This window comes from Nicotiana sylvestris, chromosome 12 (genome assembly GCF_000393655.2).
Source record: "Nicotiana sylvestris chromosome 12, ASM39365v2, whole genome shotgun sequence".
Lineage (NCBI taxonomy): Eukaryota > Viridiplantae > Streptophyta > Magnoliopsida > Solanales > Solanaceae > Nicotiana > Nicotiana sylvestris.
In genome coordinates, this window is record NC_091068.1 from 66,648,197 (window position 1) to 66,665,633 (window position 17,437).

At 39.0% G+C, this 17,437-nt stretch overlaps 1 protein-coding gene across 1 annotated transcript; it reads left to right on the forward strand.

Moving 5' to 3' along the window:
* The first annotated feature begins 723 nt into the window (after window positions 1-723).
* Window positions 724-17,139, forward strand: LOC104229192 (urease). Its single transcript, XM_070163208.1, has 18 exons — window positions 724-1,033; window positions 1,671-1,744; window positions 2,316-2,361; window positions 2,465-2,570; window positions 3,513-3,655; window positions 4,088-4,227; window positions 10,206-10,331; window positions 10,460-10,829; window positions 10,906-11,014; window positions 11,893-12,032; window positions 12,405-12,542; window positions 12,620-12,711; window positions 12,881-13,010; window positions 13,084-13,242; window positions 15,041-15,208; window positions 15,786-15,920; window positions 16,197-16,272; window positions 16,672-17,139. The coding sequence occupies exons 1-18, from the start codon at window positions 908-910 to the stop codon at window positions 16,887-16,889; spliced, it is 2,496 nt and encodes an 831-aa protein (XP_070019309.1). The 5' UTR covers window positions 724-907; the 3' UTR covers window positions 16,890-17,139.
* Window positions 17,140-17,437: the final 298 nt, after the last annotated feature.

Below are 17,437 nucleotides of genomic sequence, written 5' to 3' on the forward strand. Positions count from 1 at the left end.
TTTTTCCCTACATTGCCCTTGGAGTAAATAATGTTGAAGTATGTGTTATGAGTATTTATGTGAAGAGATAATAATATGATCAATTTCATTGCTAATTAGTGTTAAAAGATGAATTTCTTAATATATATAAAAATAATCAAAAGTTCACTTATTTTTGACCGGAGGGAGTACCTGTTGTTTATAGATTTTATCCATATTTTGACAAATTTTCAAATCCCAAATCATAAAACCAGCTCAAGAGCTGTTTTTGGTCCAAAATATTACGGTTTGGGTTTTACAAAAATTTCAAAAATTGCTCTAAACTTTTGTATTTTATAAAAACGCCCAATTTATGTTATTATGACCCAACTAATCCATATCTACCCACTTTTTCCTCGTTAAACTCAAGCGGCTTTGCCCTTCTCTATAAAAAAAGAAGAAAATCTTTTCCAAAGTTGTTGTGACAATCCACCGCAAAAGATAAAATTTGAAGATATTTTGCCAAATTCTGCTAATATTTATTTTGCTTGTTTCGTATGAATTTTCTTTAGATTTATTTGCTTGTTTTGTATGAATTTTTTCCAGTGTTATTGGATATTTTTGATAGTTTCTAAAATTTATAGGTATCAGCCACATTTCATAATTTAAAAAAAAAATATTTTGAAAAATTATGTCCAAAGGTATTTTCATCTTTGACCAAACTCTAAGTGAACCCATTTCAAGACTTGGTAAATAACACGGATATTTTCATGTCCGCAGCCTTTGGAGAGTTTAAGGTTTCCGTCAGTCAACTTATCAGGCTTGATTCACTGCTACAGTTATTTCCCCTTCAAATTTTCTATAATTAAGTAATAGCGAGTGGTTAACTTATGTATTGAGATTCTTCTACTCTGTCCTGCTAGTGAATTTAGACTGAAAAAGAAAAAAAATGAAGTTGGTACCAAGAGAAATAGAGAAATTGATGCTCCATAACGCTGGATTTCTGGCTCAAAAGCGTCTTGCCCGTGCCCTACCTCTTAATTATACTGAAGCCGTTGCTCTTATTGCAACTCAGGTATCTTAATATATAATCCAAGACCCGTTTATTTTCCAGCCAAAAGAGTTGAATAAACACCACCTTGTAATATTGCTAGTGTTAATTTTACCTGTTGAGTCAACAGTTCTACTTTTGGCCTTTTGCTATTTCAAATGGAAACTTGGGTTGTTTTGTATTGCACTAAAAGGACCTGAATAGAACCGAATGATATGGCTACCCCAACCTCATATAAAGTATGCGATTTTATGTATTTGAATAAAAAATGAACCACTTTGGGATTGAGCTATAGTTGATTATCGAAAAAGGTTTAGTTTTGCTATTTTAAATAGATACTTGGATTGTTTTGTTGTTGAAAGAGAGCTGAATAGAGCAAACTACTTTGGGATTCAGCTATAGTTGCTGGTGAAAAAAAAAAGGTTACTTTTGCTCTTTCAAATTGATCTTTGGGTTGTTTTATATTAATGAAATGGACCCAAATAGAGCAGAATGATACAAGAATTCATCTAGTGTGGGGACTATATGATTCGTTCAAATATTATTTTGAGGGTAGGGGGAAGGGTGTGTGTTTGTTTTTTGTACTTATAGAAGCTTATCTGCAATCATGTCTTATGCAGCCAGATTCGTTTTGATGTATTTCATTTTTCACGATGACAAGGTATTAGAATTTGTCCGTGATGGAGATAAGAGTGTGGCCGAGCTGATGGACGTAGGGAGACAATTACTGGGAAGGTACACTGTACATGAATGGCAGATGCCATATAGTCTACTGACTTATATTAATGAGATCAATGCTACCCTTGATATGTAAAAAGGTCTGATAATAAATTGGATTACTGTTTGCAAACAGGGCATTTGCATTGCTTTCTCTATTTTCTAGAGATGTCACCAGGCTAGATAAACACTTAAAATTCCACACGTCCACGTAAGAAAGCAAACAGTGTGAATTGATCCAGGAATGCTGTTGGCAGGAAATAGAATAATTTGGGCATAGCAATATCTTATGCATTGCCATTCAGATTGTTAAGTGAGACAACTTGCATCGAAGGCTTGTTTGGGGTGTATATTTTTGGTTACCACATATGATTGCCTTCGCAACAGGAAGTAATAAATTCATGCACCTAGAAAGTGGAGGGATTGAATCAATAAATAAAGAGAGTATCATTAGAAACAGTGCATATGAATTGAGCCCCGGTGAAATTGATATGAGTTGAGCGAAGTGCCTCAAATAATGTAATTGTTTAAATGATTGCTTGATGTTGATGGAGATCAATGAGCTTACAATAAACTTTTTTGTTGTCAGGAGACAAGTTCTTCCAACTGTTCCTCATATCTTGGATACTGTTCAGGTACTACACTTTCCTCATTTTCTCTGTTTTTGCTGATTGACCTTGCCATCGTTCGTCTGCAATTCAAGGCAGCTGGTGACTATTCAGTGGTAATTTATTTTAGGTAGAGGGGACCTTTCCGGATGGAACAAAACTAATCACCATCCATGATCCTATAGCATGTGAAAATGGAAATCTGGATCTTGCTCTGCACGGTTCTTTCCTTCCTGGTAATCATGTGATGTACTGTTTTTAGCATCTTTAACTGTAATTTTTCTTTCATTGGCAAGAAACAAGATGTCACTCTTTGCTATAGAAATAAATATCTTGGAAGAGGCACATTTTCTCCATATATTGGTACAACGAAGGTTATTTGACTAAGACTTGAATTTGGTGGAAGCGTTATTTTACTTGTATGAATAAGGTCCTCTTCATTGAGGTTGATGCTTGCTGGCTCCAACCAAAACTCACACCAAGTGATCCCGATTTGGAATCACCATCCCAATATCCGTAAGCCACTTTATTTCCCTTCAGGACCCAAAAGTACCTCAAACCGAAATGTTGTCTAAAGAGCCCTTCAATGAATCTGAAACTGTTCATCCCTCTAATGCTGCATTGCAGAATCAAATAATGATATAGAAGTACTCGTGACCTATCATTGAACTGAATTTCCAAATGTCAAAGTTAAGCTGTGGATCAAGTTGCCCCTGAGTCTGTTCCTAATTCAATTTGGTGGATAGCTCTGTTGTATTCTTGGAGTTTCTATTTGCTGATTCTTTCCTCTGAATTCTTCCACCCAACATTGCTGTCTCTGCACCATAGTTTGGGAGGGGCTGGCTGACATCTGGAACAATTTTTACTGTGTAAGAATTTCCCTCTTACTGTGTCCAGGAATTTAGTGGTAGCTCTTGAGAATAGGTATCTTTCCCCTTTTAGACCCATATGATATTTTATCTAAGCATACTAGTTGTTGCTTCATTTCATGGTGCCCTTTGAAATTTCTGAGTAAGTTTTGCAATCTAGTGATTTCTCCGGTTATATCCTGAAATTTCAGGCATATATTAGCATTAACCTGTTCTGGAAGTGAAGCATATTCAATTAGGCTTGCTTTTTTTGAAAGATATTTTCCGATGGACGATAGGTACTATTGTTTGAAAGATATCATTTTGCAGTTCCTCCTCTGGACAAGTTTCCGGTGATAGAAGATAGTAAAATTCCTGGTCAGTTGTGCTTTGGAGGTGGGCTGATTGTCCTTAATCCACACAGGAAGGCGGTAATTCTGAAAGTCACTAACACGGGTGACAGACCAATTCAGGTGCTTCTTTCTGCCCTCCTTCATGCATTACTGCATTGCTCTACTCAGCCCTGTTCGCCCACTGCCAATCCCTCAATATGAATAATGAAAAGAAAAATATTATGGAAAAGAGATCAAAGAGACTAATGGGAGAGAAAAAATTGAGTTATCCTGAGTTTCTGAGTTGAACTGAAGGTATCCTACATGACTTACTTAAATATGGAAGGGAAGATAGTTTAGTTATGCTACATATGTTGCTGAAACAAGTTTCATATTGTTTGCCTTATTCAGTTTAGTTTTCTGTTTTAGGTGACTGTAAGCTGGTAGCTCCTGGATCCTTTGCCTTTCTTGTTATAAGTCTATAATGATGCTCCCCTCTTAGAGCTGTAGTACATTCAGTATCCAGATATAAATGGGATTGACTCTTGTGGATCTAATTGCTAGCATTTCCAGGTTGGGAGCCACTATCACTTCATCGAGGTCAATCCATCCTTGATTTTTGATCGAAGGAGAGCGCATTGCATGCGGTTAAATATACCTGCCGGCACAGCTACGAGGTTTGAAGTAAGACTTCTGACACTTTTAGCTTTGAAGCAACACTTTACTTCAACTCTATGCCTTGGTTTTTTCAAGGATAGGAAAAGCAACTAGCATGTTTCTTTCTTCCCGGATATCTCTTTTGGCTGTAATGTTCACTTTTTGTAATATGGTTGATAGAAGTTTATCTGGAAATTGTGGAGTTAAGTAAACCATTCTACTTGAGCTTGGTTGTGAATTGGGGTTTTCCGGAACTGGCTAGTTCATTGATTTTTGAGAAATTAAGACATTGTGGACATATTGCTTTTGCTCAGGAACACATACATGAGTTGGCGCAATTGTCATGTTTGTGATTAAGCATCTAATTAATGAATAAATGAGCTAATCTTGGCTCCACTTGTAGCAAATTTGCAGAGAAAAAGATGCTTGTAAGAATAGGATACCTACCTTTCTTAGAGTACATACTACCGGACATATGCCTATAAAGCTAGTACTCCTCTGTTCCAATTTATGTGGCGGTGTTTGACTCGGCATGGTGTTTAAGAAAGAAAGAAAGATTTTTGGATCTTGTGGTCTTAAACCTGCCATGACATTTATGTAGTTATAGAAGTATACCATTAAGGGTAAAATGGGAAATTTTAAAGCTAAATTCTTTCAAAAAATAGGATGGTGGCATTCTTTTTTGAACGGATTATTAAGGAAATAGTGCCACATGAAATGGAATAGAGGGAATATATGTTATGGCTTCATTAAATATGTCATTTGGACCTAAAAGCTCCTTGATAAAGAACATGATGAATTAACCTGATATGCCAGGATAAAGTAGATAAAAAAGGCCTCAATATTCAACTGAAAACTAGTCTGAAAATGTTGGTTTATGTTTAGTTAACAATGGCATGCTGAAAATGTTGGTTTATGTTTAGTCAACAATGGCATGCCAATTGGAAGAGTTGGTGGAAAGAGTTGGTGTGGATGCTAGGAGGAAGCTTCCTCCTTTGATGTCACCCATGACATCAAGAGGAGGTAGTTTGATGTCACCAATGACATCAAGAGGAGGTCTTTACCTCTATAAATAGATGCACTCCTTCACTTGTAGAAATCATCCCAAAATAATACAATACATTGTAGTGAGTAGAGAGTTAAGAGAGAAATTCTCTTAAGTGTAATTGGGAAATCTCCCCTTCCTTTGTTAATATTAAAAGGGCAATTGTTCTCTGGTGGACGTAGGATTATTTTGATCCGAACCACGTTAAATCTTGTGTTCTTTCTTTTACGTTTCCGCTAACAATTGGTATCAGAGCGACAAGATTCTTTAACGATCCAAGGAGAAAGAACAAGCAAATATGAGTTCCATGAAGTTTGAAATTGATAGATTCAATGGACGCAACAACTTCAATATCTGGAAGATCCAGATGATGGCGTTACTGCGGAGGGAAGGTTCAATCCATGCTATTGACGGAAAGTATCCTACGGATATATCAGCTCCCGACAAGGAGAAGATTGAAGGGGATGCATTGAGTGCAATCCAACTATCCCTTGCACCTAACGTGCTTTGTGAAGTGAGTACGGGTACCGAAGAGACGGCCAAACAGTTGTGGGAAAAGCTAGAAGGGCTATACCAAGACCGATCAGTGACAACAAGAATGTTGTTACAACGGCGTCTTCACACATTTAAGATGGGGTCAGGTACTTCGTTACAAGATCATTTAGATGCGTTTAATAAACTTGTCATGGACTTACAGATTGCAGGAATTAAAAGGGAGGAGGAGACGCTTGCATGTGCTTTGCTATTTTCATTGACTTCAGGATATCGTGATATTGAGAATTCAATGATGTATAGCAAGGAGCCTATCAAGCTTGAGCAAGTGCGGCAGACACTTAACTCTAGTGATGTGCGGAGGCACATTGAAGGAGATAGAGATGACCAGGCAAGTGGCCTCTTTGTAAGAGGCCGGACTAGCCAACAGGGAAAGACCAAATCAAAGCACAGATCAAAGTCTCGTGTGAACAAGAAGAATACAGAGTGTTGGGGTTGTGGCAAGAAGGGGCACTTTGAACGAGATTGCCCAATGTCAAAGTCCAAGGAAAAGGCGAGTGCATCTACAGTTGAACAGGTACATAATTTTGATAATGATTATGTACTAACAACATCGTGTAATAATAATAGTAGTTATGAAAACAAATGGGTGTTAGACTCTGCTTGTACTCTGCATATGACGTTCCGAAAAGACTGGTTTAGCAGCTACGAGAAAAGTGGAGGAACCGTAGTAATGGGCAATAATGCAACTTGTGCAATAGTTGGCATTGGCTCAGTTCGGGTTCGCTGCCATGATGGAATCGTGAGGACTATTACACAAGTCCGTCATGTTCCTGATCTGAAGAAGAATTTGATCTCCTTGGGTACTCTGGATGAACAAGGCTACAGGTACATGAGCGAAGCAGGAACTATGAAGGTGACTAAAGGTTCTTTAGTCATGCTGAAAGGCAAGCTGGAGAACGGCCTTTACACATTGGCCGGAAGCACCATTGTTGGCTCTGCAAATGCATCTACAGTGCAGTTATCTAATGATGACAAGGCAAGACTATGGCACATGAGACTGGGTCATATGAGCGCACGTGGACTGGAGATGTTGAGCAATCGTAAACTTTTGGAAGGTGAGAAGATCAAGCACGCTTGACTTCTGTGAGCACTGCGTTCTAGGGAAGCAGAAGAAGGTCAGCTTCAGCACTGGCAAACACAAGACAAGAGGAGTGCTAGACTACATCCATTCAGATTTATGGGGTCCTTCTAAACTTCCATCGAAGGGCGGAAAGAGGTATCTTCTCATTTTTATTGATGATTTCTCACGAAAGGTTTGGGTGTATTTTTTGAAGGCAAAAAGTGATGCTTTTGAAGCATTTAAAGAGTGGAAGATTTTGGTTGAAAATCAAATGGAGCGGAAAATCAAGTATCTTCGCACAGACAATGGCTTGGAGTTTTGCAATGAAGAGTTTAATGAATTCTGCAAGGTTCATGGGATCTCAAGACATAGGACTGTCAGGCATACCCCACAGCAGAATGGAGTTGCCGAGAGAATGAACAGAACTCTTCTTGAAAAGGCTCGTTGTATGCTCCTACAAGCCAAAATGTCCAAAGTATTTTGGGCTGAAGCAGTTCACACTGCTGCTCATATTGTCAATCGATCTCCAGCATCGACAATTGACTTTAAGACTCCGAATGAGGTATGGTCAGGTGAACCCTCTAACTATTCATACTTACGAGTATTTGGGTGTCCAGCTTATTATCACGTTAATGAAGGAAAGCTTGAACCAAGGGCTAAGAAGGCCATATTCGTAGGGTATGTGGATGGAGTAAAAGGGTACAAACTTTGGTGTTTGTCTTTACTCAAATTTATAGTTAGTAGAGATGTCACCTTCGATGAATCCTCTATACTTGATCCCCGTAAAGTTTCCGTGGAGTTTTCAGGAAACAAGAACAACGAGCAGGTGGAGCTTCCGGTGGAGCTTGCCAAGGAAAAGGATCAAGAGACTCAGGTTAAAGATGAGTCAGAAGATGTAGGCGTTGAAGAACTTGCTGTCAATGAACCATACACAATTGCGAAGGGGAGGGAGAAGAGGCAGACACGAGAACCGGAACGCCTTATAAATCAAGCAAACTTGATTGCATATGCGTTCGTAGCTGCACAAGAAGAGATTAAAGATCTGGAGCCCTCCTCGTATATTGAAGCAACTTCTTGCAAGGATGCCGCACAATGGCGGTTAGCCATGACTGAAGAGATGGAGTCTCTTCACAAGAATCAGACATGGGTCTTAGTGAAAAGACAAAAGGGGAAGAGGACAGTTGGATGCAAGTGGGTCTACCGAAAGAAAGAGGGAATTCCTGAAGTGGAAGATGCTAGGTTCAAGGCGAGATTGGTTGCAAAAGGTTTCAGCCAAAAGGAGGGAATTGACTACAATGAGATTTTCTCTCCGGTCGTGAAGCATAGCTCAATTCGCGTGCTACTAGCATTGGTTGCACAATTTGACTTGGAGCTTCAACAGCTTGATGTCAAAACTGCTTTCTTACACGGTGATCTAGAAGAGACAATCTATATGGATCAACCTGAAGGTTTCCTAGCTGAGGGAAAAGAAGATCACGTATGCCAACTAAAGAAGTCTTTGTATGGTTTGAAGCAATCCCCTAGACAGTGGTACAAGAGGTTTGATGCATTCATGACTACACATGAATTCTCAAGGAGTGCATTTGATAGTTAGATAAATGCTTTGAAGAAACTATTGAGTAAGGAATTTGACATGAAGGATTTAGGAGCTGCAAAGAAAATCCTTGGTATGGAGATTTCAAGAGAAGACGATGTTGTACATCTTTCTCAGAAGAGGTATATTGAAAGGGTTCTCGAGAGATTCAATATGCAAACGTGCAAGCCTGTAAGTACACCATTAGCTCCTCATTTTAAACTTTCAGAGTCACAAATGCCTCAGTCCGAGGATGAGGTGGAGCATATGTCAAAGATTCCTTATGCCAGTGCAGTTGGTAGTATTATGTATGCTATGGTATGCACACGTCCAGATATTGCTCAATCTGTAAGTGTGGTAAGTAGATACATGTCCAACCCAGGAAAGAGGCATTGGGAAGCTGTCAAGTGGATATTGAGATATCTCAAAGGAGCTTCTGGTGTTGGTCTTACCTTTCGAAAAAGTGGTACAGGTATTTCAATTCTCGGTTATGTGGATTCTGACTATGCAGGAGATCTTGACAGAAGAAGGTCCACAACTGGATACATCTTTACCCTCGTTGGCAGTGCCGTCAGTTGGAAGTCGACTTTGCAGTCGATTGTCGCTTTGTCTACGACAGAAGCAGAATACATGGCAGCAGCGGAGGCGGTAAAGGAAGCTATCTGGTTGAAAAGTTTAGTAGCGGAATTGAGTTTGGTTCAGCTGGAATCAACTCTTAGATGTGATAGTCAGAGTGCTATTCATCTAATGAAAAATCAGAGATTTCATGAGCGCACTAAACACATTGATGTCAGATTTCATTTTATTCGAGATGTTATTGATGAGGGAACTATCAAGGTCGTGAAGGTTATCACAGACGATAATGCTGCAGACATGTTGACCAAGATAGTCCCGCTCGCTAAGTTTGCACACTGCAAGGACTTGGCGGGGGTGTGCATCAACTGATGCAACTCCGAAGAGAACAGTTGCTAGGTGGAGGTGGTATGTTCAACAATGGTTTGATTCTTCTTGTTTCTTACAACGGGGTTGCCCAGTAAGCTTAGAAGTTTTGGCCAGAGTTGTTCACACGCTCGAAACGCAAACCAAGGTGGAGATTGAAAATGTTGGTTTATGTTTAGTTAACAATGGCATGCTGAAAATGTTGGTTTATGTTTAGTCAACAATGGCATGCCAATTGGAAGAGTTGGTGGAAAGAGTTGGTGTGGATGCTAGGAGGAAGCTTCCTCCTTTGATGTCACCCATGACATCAAGAGGAGGTAGTTTGATGTCACCAATGACATCAAGAGGAGGTCTTTACCTCTATAAATAGATGCACTCCTTCACTTGTAGAAATCATCCCAAAATAATACAATACATTGTAGTGAGTAGAGAGTTAAGAGAGAAATTCTCTTAAGTGTAATTGGGAAATCTCCCCTTCCTTTGTTAATATTAAAAGGGCAATTGTTCTCTGGTGGACGTAGGATTATTTTGATCCGAACCACGTTAAATCTTGTGTTCTTTCTTTTACGTTTCCGCTAACAATTGGTATCAGAGCGACAGGATTCTTTAACGATCCAAGGAGAAAGAACAAGCAAATATGAGTTCCATGAAGTTTGAAATTGATAGATTCAATGGACGCAACAACTTCAATATCTGGAAGATCCAGATGATGGCGTTACTGCGGAGGGAAGGTTCAATCCATGCTATTGACAGAAAGTATCCTACGGATATATCAGCTCCCGACAAGGAGAAGATTGAAGGGGATGCATTGAGTGCAATCCAACTATCCCTTGCACCTAACGTGCTTTGTTGTTAGGATTAGTGGCAAGCAAGTGATCAGAGGAGGTAATGCTATTGCTGATGGTCCAGTTGATGATGCAAAGGTCATGACAGTAATAGGAGCTCTGACTGAAGGAGGATTTGGCCATTTGGAAGAACCAAATGCAAGGTCTGGTAGTATTGTTACATTACCATTTTTCTCCCATAACTTTCCTGAAGAATTTGAGTTATTTATTGAGTTGCTTAACTAATTTAGCTGCGAGAAAAGGAATATCTTAGCTTGAAAATATTGTGCAGGGAAGGTGTTGTCGGAGAAGAATCTTGCTTTTCTTTTTCAATGTCTCATGAGGCATATGCCAACATGTATGGCCCCACCACCGGAGACAGAATACGTCTGGGTGATACTGACCTTTTTGCTGAGATTGAGAAAGACTTTAGTGTCTATGGTGATGAGTGCGTGTTTGGGGGTGGAAAGGTTCTAAGAGATGGAATGGGTCAAGCGTCTGGATATCCTTCAGCAGAATGTTTGGATACTGTTATAACAAATGCTGTAGTGGTTGACTATACAGGGGTTTTCAAGTGCGATATTGGAATTAAAGATGGTCGTATCTTTTCCGTTTGTAAGGCAGGTAACCCAGATGGCATGGATGGCGATACGATAATTGGAGTAAGTCTGGGAACATTCTGATGTTAAGTAGGCAGAAGTCACTAGAATGTGAAGCTAATACTTCCTGATCTTTCAGGTTAACACTGAGGTAATTGCAGGCGAAGGAATGATTGTAACAGCAGGAGCTATAGATTGTCATGTGCACTTTATATGCCCTCAGCTGGCATATGAGGCAATATCAAGTGGTAAAATCTGTAACTTTTAGGAAGTATATTTTTAGAATTCCCTTTGAAAAATTGCTAATACCTATGTTGCTCGGACTCTCCGAAAATGTGGCAGAATACGTGTTGGATCCTCCAAAAGTAGTGCATTTTTGAAGGATCTGACACGGGTGCGGCTACATTTTGGAGAGTCCGCGCAACATATACATGCCGTTTGTTTCTACGTTTTTGTAGCATGTTTATGTAATAGCTGTGTGTAGCTAAATATGTAAACAATATGATCCCCCGTGCTCTTGTAGTGTTCCAGATTTATGTTGTAACCTCCTGTCTTTGGTATGTACGATCACTATCAAAGTGAGCAGATTTTATCTGGTTTGTGGTTTTCTTTTGGAGATGATCGTCCAATTTGATTGAATGTTGGAGAGCACTGTTGTTTCTTTTCTTCCTTTTTTTGGGTGTGATATGGTCTTAACTCACCTTTAAAAGAGACTTCAAAGATTTTGGCAGCTGAAAGACTGAAAGTTACTATTCATCTGCTGATAGTCATACTAAGTATCTGTTGATTGTCTGATGCTCGACGTTTGGGTCTAAGCAAATTATGAGAAGGGTTTCTTATCCGCGGTTTTGGGAGTCCATCCATAAACTGATTTGCTTAACTGACTAAATATTGCCGGAACCACATGCATTTGGACGCAATAAGGATCAAAGCTGAAGCAGAGGAGCTCCTATCTAAGCTGTTTATCCAATAGCTCAGACTTAAGCTTGCCTTGAATTGTTCTATAAGTGGCTTTCATTTTCTATAAAGCAAACTTAATCTATTGTGTTCTAGGAAAGAGGAGTGAAGTGATAAATTGCTAGCGATGTTTAATTTATTGTCTTGTTTCCTTCTTTATGTTTTGTAGGAATCACTACAATGGTGGGAGGTGGTACAGGACCTGCTCATGGGACACGTGCAACCACTTGTACACCGGGGCCTGTGCATATGCAATTGATGTTGCAGTCAACAGACGAACTTCCCCTAAATTTTGGCTTCACTGGAAAAGTATGCTTATTTGCTCGCTTGTTTTACTGATGAAAGAAAAGTATGCTTATTTTGTGGGATTTACTGTAAAAGAATAACTGTGTGTAGCTTCAGATTTTGCGAACATTCTTTCACTTGCTTGTAAGCTCAAGTGGCATAACTGCACTTCACAGAGTCAAAGAAGCAGATCTCTTCACCTTCTTTCCTACTATTGTGACCAACAAATGGAAGTTTCTGTGTTCTCTGTGTCGGGCATACACGGATGATTTTATGCTGATTTCTGTAGTGTAATGCATTGGTGGTTTTTCCAACTTGAAGTCCATTAGAAGATGTTCCAACAATGTGGTATGCATGTTTCCAGTGCATTTATTTCTTTGTCCAATTGTTTTGCAGGGTAACAGTTCCAAGGCTGAGGGCTTACATGAAATAATCAAAGCTGGAGCAATGGGCCTGAAGCTTCATGAGGACTGGGGAACTACTCCTGCTGCTATAGATATGTGCCTTGCTGTTGCAGATCAATATGACATTCAGGTGCTCGTTCCTTTCTGTGTTTGCTGATTTAACTAAGTTTTACAAGTTAAAAAGTGATTATGATTTCTGAAATGCAGGTCAACATCCATACTGACACCTTGAACGAATCTGGATTTGTTGAGCATACAATTGCTGCTTTTAAAGGTCGCACCATACATACATACCACAGGTAAACACTTAATGTACCTTCTCCCTCCAACTCTGAAGGAAAATGGCAAAAAGAAGAAAGAGAGCCAAGAATGATGAATAGAGAAAAAAAGGATAAAATACACTGCTGCTTTCCTATTAGATTAACGAACACGACTCTTCTATCCCATGTTGTAACATGTACTCTGCAGTGAAGGTGCTGGTGGTGGACATGCTCCGGATATCATCAAAGTTTGTGGTGTAAAGAATGTCATTCCCTCATCAACCAATCCCACACGTCCATTCACTTTGAATACTGTGGACGAGCACCTTGACATGCTGGTAACAAAAGCTTATACTAGGGTGAAGTTTCTATGCTCCTGAACAATATATTGACCTATAGCTCTACATGCAGATGGTATGCCATCATCTTAACAAGGACATCCGAGAGGATGTAGCTTTTGCTGAATCGCGGATTCGAGCTGAAACAATTGCTGCAGAAGACATTTTGCATGATATGGGAGCAATTAGCATTATATCTTCTGATTCACAAGCCATGGGTCGAATTGGAGAGGTTTTCAGTAGTCTAATTTCCAATTAATTTTTGGATTGAGAAACATCACATTGCAGGCAAACTCAACCAATTATTAGTTTTCTCACAATATTTTCTGTTAAGAGCTGGTAAACAGAATGTCTGGTGTTTGTATAATCACATCAGCATAATGCAGTAAGCAGCAAGTACATCAACGTTCTTAACCTACCTACCACAACCCAACGTGTTATATATGTTGCTAGAATATTAAGTGAATATGTATCTAGATTCATGAACCCCACTCCAGATTTCTTGTGATCTGTATGAAGCTTCCAATGGGAGACCCAGGTATGTAGTGGGGAAGGATCCCACACTGCAGCACATTATATCAGATAGCTCTTCCATGAATTGTGCTTTTTGACATGTTCACGTGTGAACCTGATATGGCTTCAATTATCATAAGTGTGACGTTCAGGCACATTACTCGTGATCTCTCAGCCGCACAGAATATATGGAGAACCTCTTGTACATTGTGAATCAAGTCGATAAGCTTCTTTTTATTTTACATTATCTCAGAGCTAGAACCAATTTTACCCAATGTTGACCCCCATATTATATTGTCCACGCTCCAGATGTCTGGTCTGGTCCTGAGCGTGAGAGGGGTGAAGTGTACCATATTGGTGGAGGAAATAGTTTGTTATCTGCTATATGATTTTGAAAAATCCTCAGCTCTTGAGCTAATTTTTGGGATTGAGTTAGGCCTAAAATCCCTTTTTTTATTATGGTATCAGAGCACGTAGAGGTCCTAGGTTAGAGTCTCCCTGACACCACTATCAAAAAGAATTTCTATGTGCTTTGATCATTCAAAAGAATCAAAACGCAAGGGGGCATGTTATAGACATATCTAAGTAAATAAAATTGTGTTTTCTCTAACAGCTTAAGCTTTTAGATGAGATGATCACACACTTCTGTTGGGTTTATGTTATAATATGTCTCCTGCTATTACGGTTAGGATTTTCCAGAAAAGCAAAATATATTCTTTCTTTGTTGTTAGTTGATAATAAGCTCATGTCACGATTAAGGCGAAAGTGCATATTAAGAAAACTTTTTACCAATCTCCCTTACAATCCCTTGTATTGGAACCTAATTAAGCTGAATAAAAATAATAGAGAACCAGAGGGATCCATCCAATTATATAGTATAATTTATTTCTTTTCTGGCATTTTGTTATTTCTTGAAGGTGGAATATTGAAAAAGAAGGTAACCGAGTAGGTTATATCCTAGACTGAACGCCCTGTAGCTGCCAGAATTTGCCAGGAAACTGTGATTAATTGTCCTTGTGCTAGGACCATACTAGCAGCAAAGTTAGTTTGGTCTGAAGGAGAGGAAGCACCATATTGATGTCTCCGTCCAGCTCTCCTAAACTATTTTCTTTAGTTTGCCACCTCATAACACTTGCAGAGACTCAAACTGCTTGTTTTCTCCTTTGTAACTTGTGTGTCATCCTCTAAAATAACTTGAGTGTCACCCTCTTAAAAGTTCAAGGGAGCTTCAGAAGTATATGATAAAGTTTAACTCTGTCGTTATCAAGGGATATGTGTTTCTGCTATGAGGTGTAAAAATTGGACAGGGGATTGAACTTGGCAGTAGGGAAATTTCTGTTGTTTAGCCAATATGAAAATTGCAATTAACTGAGTAGGCTCAGGTCCTTCTGTTAAGCTTGTAATCAGCTACCTGCTGTGAGTTAGCACTGAATGTGATTAAGATGAATATATGTTTTACACTTTCTACAAAACTTGGCTGTATGATATATATATTGGTCAGATACTTCTCTTACCAGGTGATTAGTAGAACATGGCAGACTGCCCACAAGATGAAGTCATTTAGAGGACCATTGGACATTGATGGGCCAGACAATGACAATTTCCGGATCAAACGATACGTCGCAAAATACACTATAAATCCTGCAATTGCTAATGGAATCTCTCAATATGTCGGATCAGTTGAGGTCTGTCTTTATCATCACTGTTAATCTCATGAGTTTGTTAAACTGATTACTGACTGTTTTCCTTCGTGCCCCTCAATACTAAATTCTATCGTTCTCTAGAGATACTTTTGTGATGTTATGAATTGGAAATTTTTCTTTTGTTACAGTTTTTCATTACTTCCTTTTTAGGGGGTGAGGTGCTTATGATATATGGACTCTTCGTTTACCTAGATGTGTTGGACGTCTATGACAAGGGTATGGATACTTTGTGTAAGTCCTTCAAAATACACTAAAACACCTGTAAAACTTTGGACGTGACCATGTCAGATCCATATCCAGACCTAATATCCGAGGCTACATAACATTTGGGTTCTTTTTTTGTTTGGGGGGGGGGGGAGGACCATGTTAGAAAACTTGAAGCACATCTAGTTCAACTAATTTCGTAGAAATTTGCATTGTTATAAAGCTATTAGAATCTTGAAAGGTAGTTATTCTCTCCTTTGTCATCATAGTGCTGAAGGCATTATCCTCTGAAAAGTTGAGCACTTCAACTCTCATTGTCATAGATTCCAGTTTTATTTTTTTGGATATCTTGCAGGTAGGGAAATTAGCTGATCTTGTGGTGTGGAAACCATCGTTTTTTGGGACGAAACCAGAAATGGTGATCAAAGGAGGGGTAATAGCTTGGTCAAACATGGGAGACCCGAATGCTAGCATCCCAACTCCTGAACCGGTAACTCTTTTACATTGGAGGACTCTTTTATTCGCATTTTTTGCTATTAACCAACTTTTGAATCTACGTTCTTGCATGCAAGAGATCCAACATTGGACTAATGTTTCTTAAATAACTTCATAGTGTATTTCTTTTTTGGCTTTCATAAGCGAATCTTGAATTATTGCTTACGTTTTACTACTAGCCTCCACCTTTAGACCCTTATTCGGTTTTGTTATCCCGTTGAAAGCAGAGCTGTTATCTGCATTTTCATTACTGAAGCACAAGTTGTTACAGGTGTTAATGAGGCCTATGTTTGGAGCATTTTCCAAGGCTGCAAGTACTAATTCAATTGCTTTTGTCAGCAAGGCATGTCTCTCTCTCTCTCTCTCAGCCCAAAAGTGTATGGCCATTTTCTCATATGTTTAGGAGTGGAGATTTACTGGCAATGTAAAGATTGTATACACAAAGTGTATTTTAACCTGTTACAAGAGGTTTATTACTCTATTTTCTGAGTTATTACCATAGTAGATTAGCTAAGGATGGACAGCTATTGTTGTAGGTAATGTAACCTAATGGTGCAAAATAGCTATATACTGCCGGGGGGTAGAAGTTAAATTTAGGAGTTGACGTTAGGACCGTCAAAACTTGAAGGATGTTCTTTTGCTAGAAGCTCTGCCGCTACACATACGAATATGCACTGAAGAATAACGGAATCTCTATAACATGTGTACTAACACAACTCTGTCTATTGCATTGGATAAACAGGCAGCTCTGGATGCTGGAATAAAACACTCATATGGACTAAATAAGAAGGTGGAAGCTGTAAGTAATGTGAGAAACATATGTAAACTAGACATGAAGCTCAACGATGCACTTCCTGACATCAAAGTCGATCCGGAGACATACACGGTGACCGCTGATGGAACAGTCCTCACATGCACGCCAGCTACTACTGTTCCGCTCTCAAGGAACTATTTTCTTTTCTAGTGGTAACTGTTTATACTCCAGTAGCTTTTGGTTGGGTACTTTTGATATGAGATATCTGCATAATTGAACAGATTTCATGTAATGTTTACTAGGTTTCAACGTTTACTTTTCCCCTTATGTTAGACCAAAAAATTTGTAGGTAGTCAATGGAAAATACTAACTGGGGACGAGGGAACAATGTGGGATAAGAATAGTAGTGTTAAAGGTAATGGAAGGAACTTCCTATTTATAAGTACTCGGCTTCATGGAATTAACAGTCTTGGTAATGATTTTTCTTATCTAGAAAAATATTTTCGATGAATATATCTGCTCCCACATCGAATCCTAACCCACGTCCACACTGATCCATCTATGCTCTCATTGTTGTATTGTTTGCGTAGACGATATATAGCTGCTCTTATAATATTTTCTGCTTACTTACCAAATACCTAAGAAAATTTTCTTTTCTAGAAAAATATTTTCGACGAAAAACATTTTCCCACATCCCAAACACCTTTCCTATCTGTTGCGGAATCCAAATGTATATAGTGTGAATAAGTCACAACTAC

Coding starts and splice junctions, on each gene's coding strand:
- LOC104229192 (XM_070163208.1), top strand. CDS start 908: ATGAAGTTGGTACCAAGAGAAATAGAGAAATTGATGCTCCATAACGCT. Junction 1,034..1,670: donor TTGCTCTTATTGCAACTCAG/GTATCTTAATAT, acceptor CACGATGACAAG/GTATTAGAATTTGTCCGTGA. Junction 13,011..13,083: donor ACGAGCACCTTGACATGCTG/GTAACAAAAGCT, acceptor CTCTACATGCAG/ATGGTATGCCATCATCTTAA.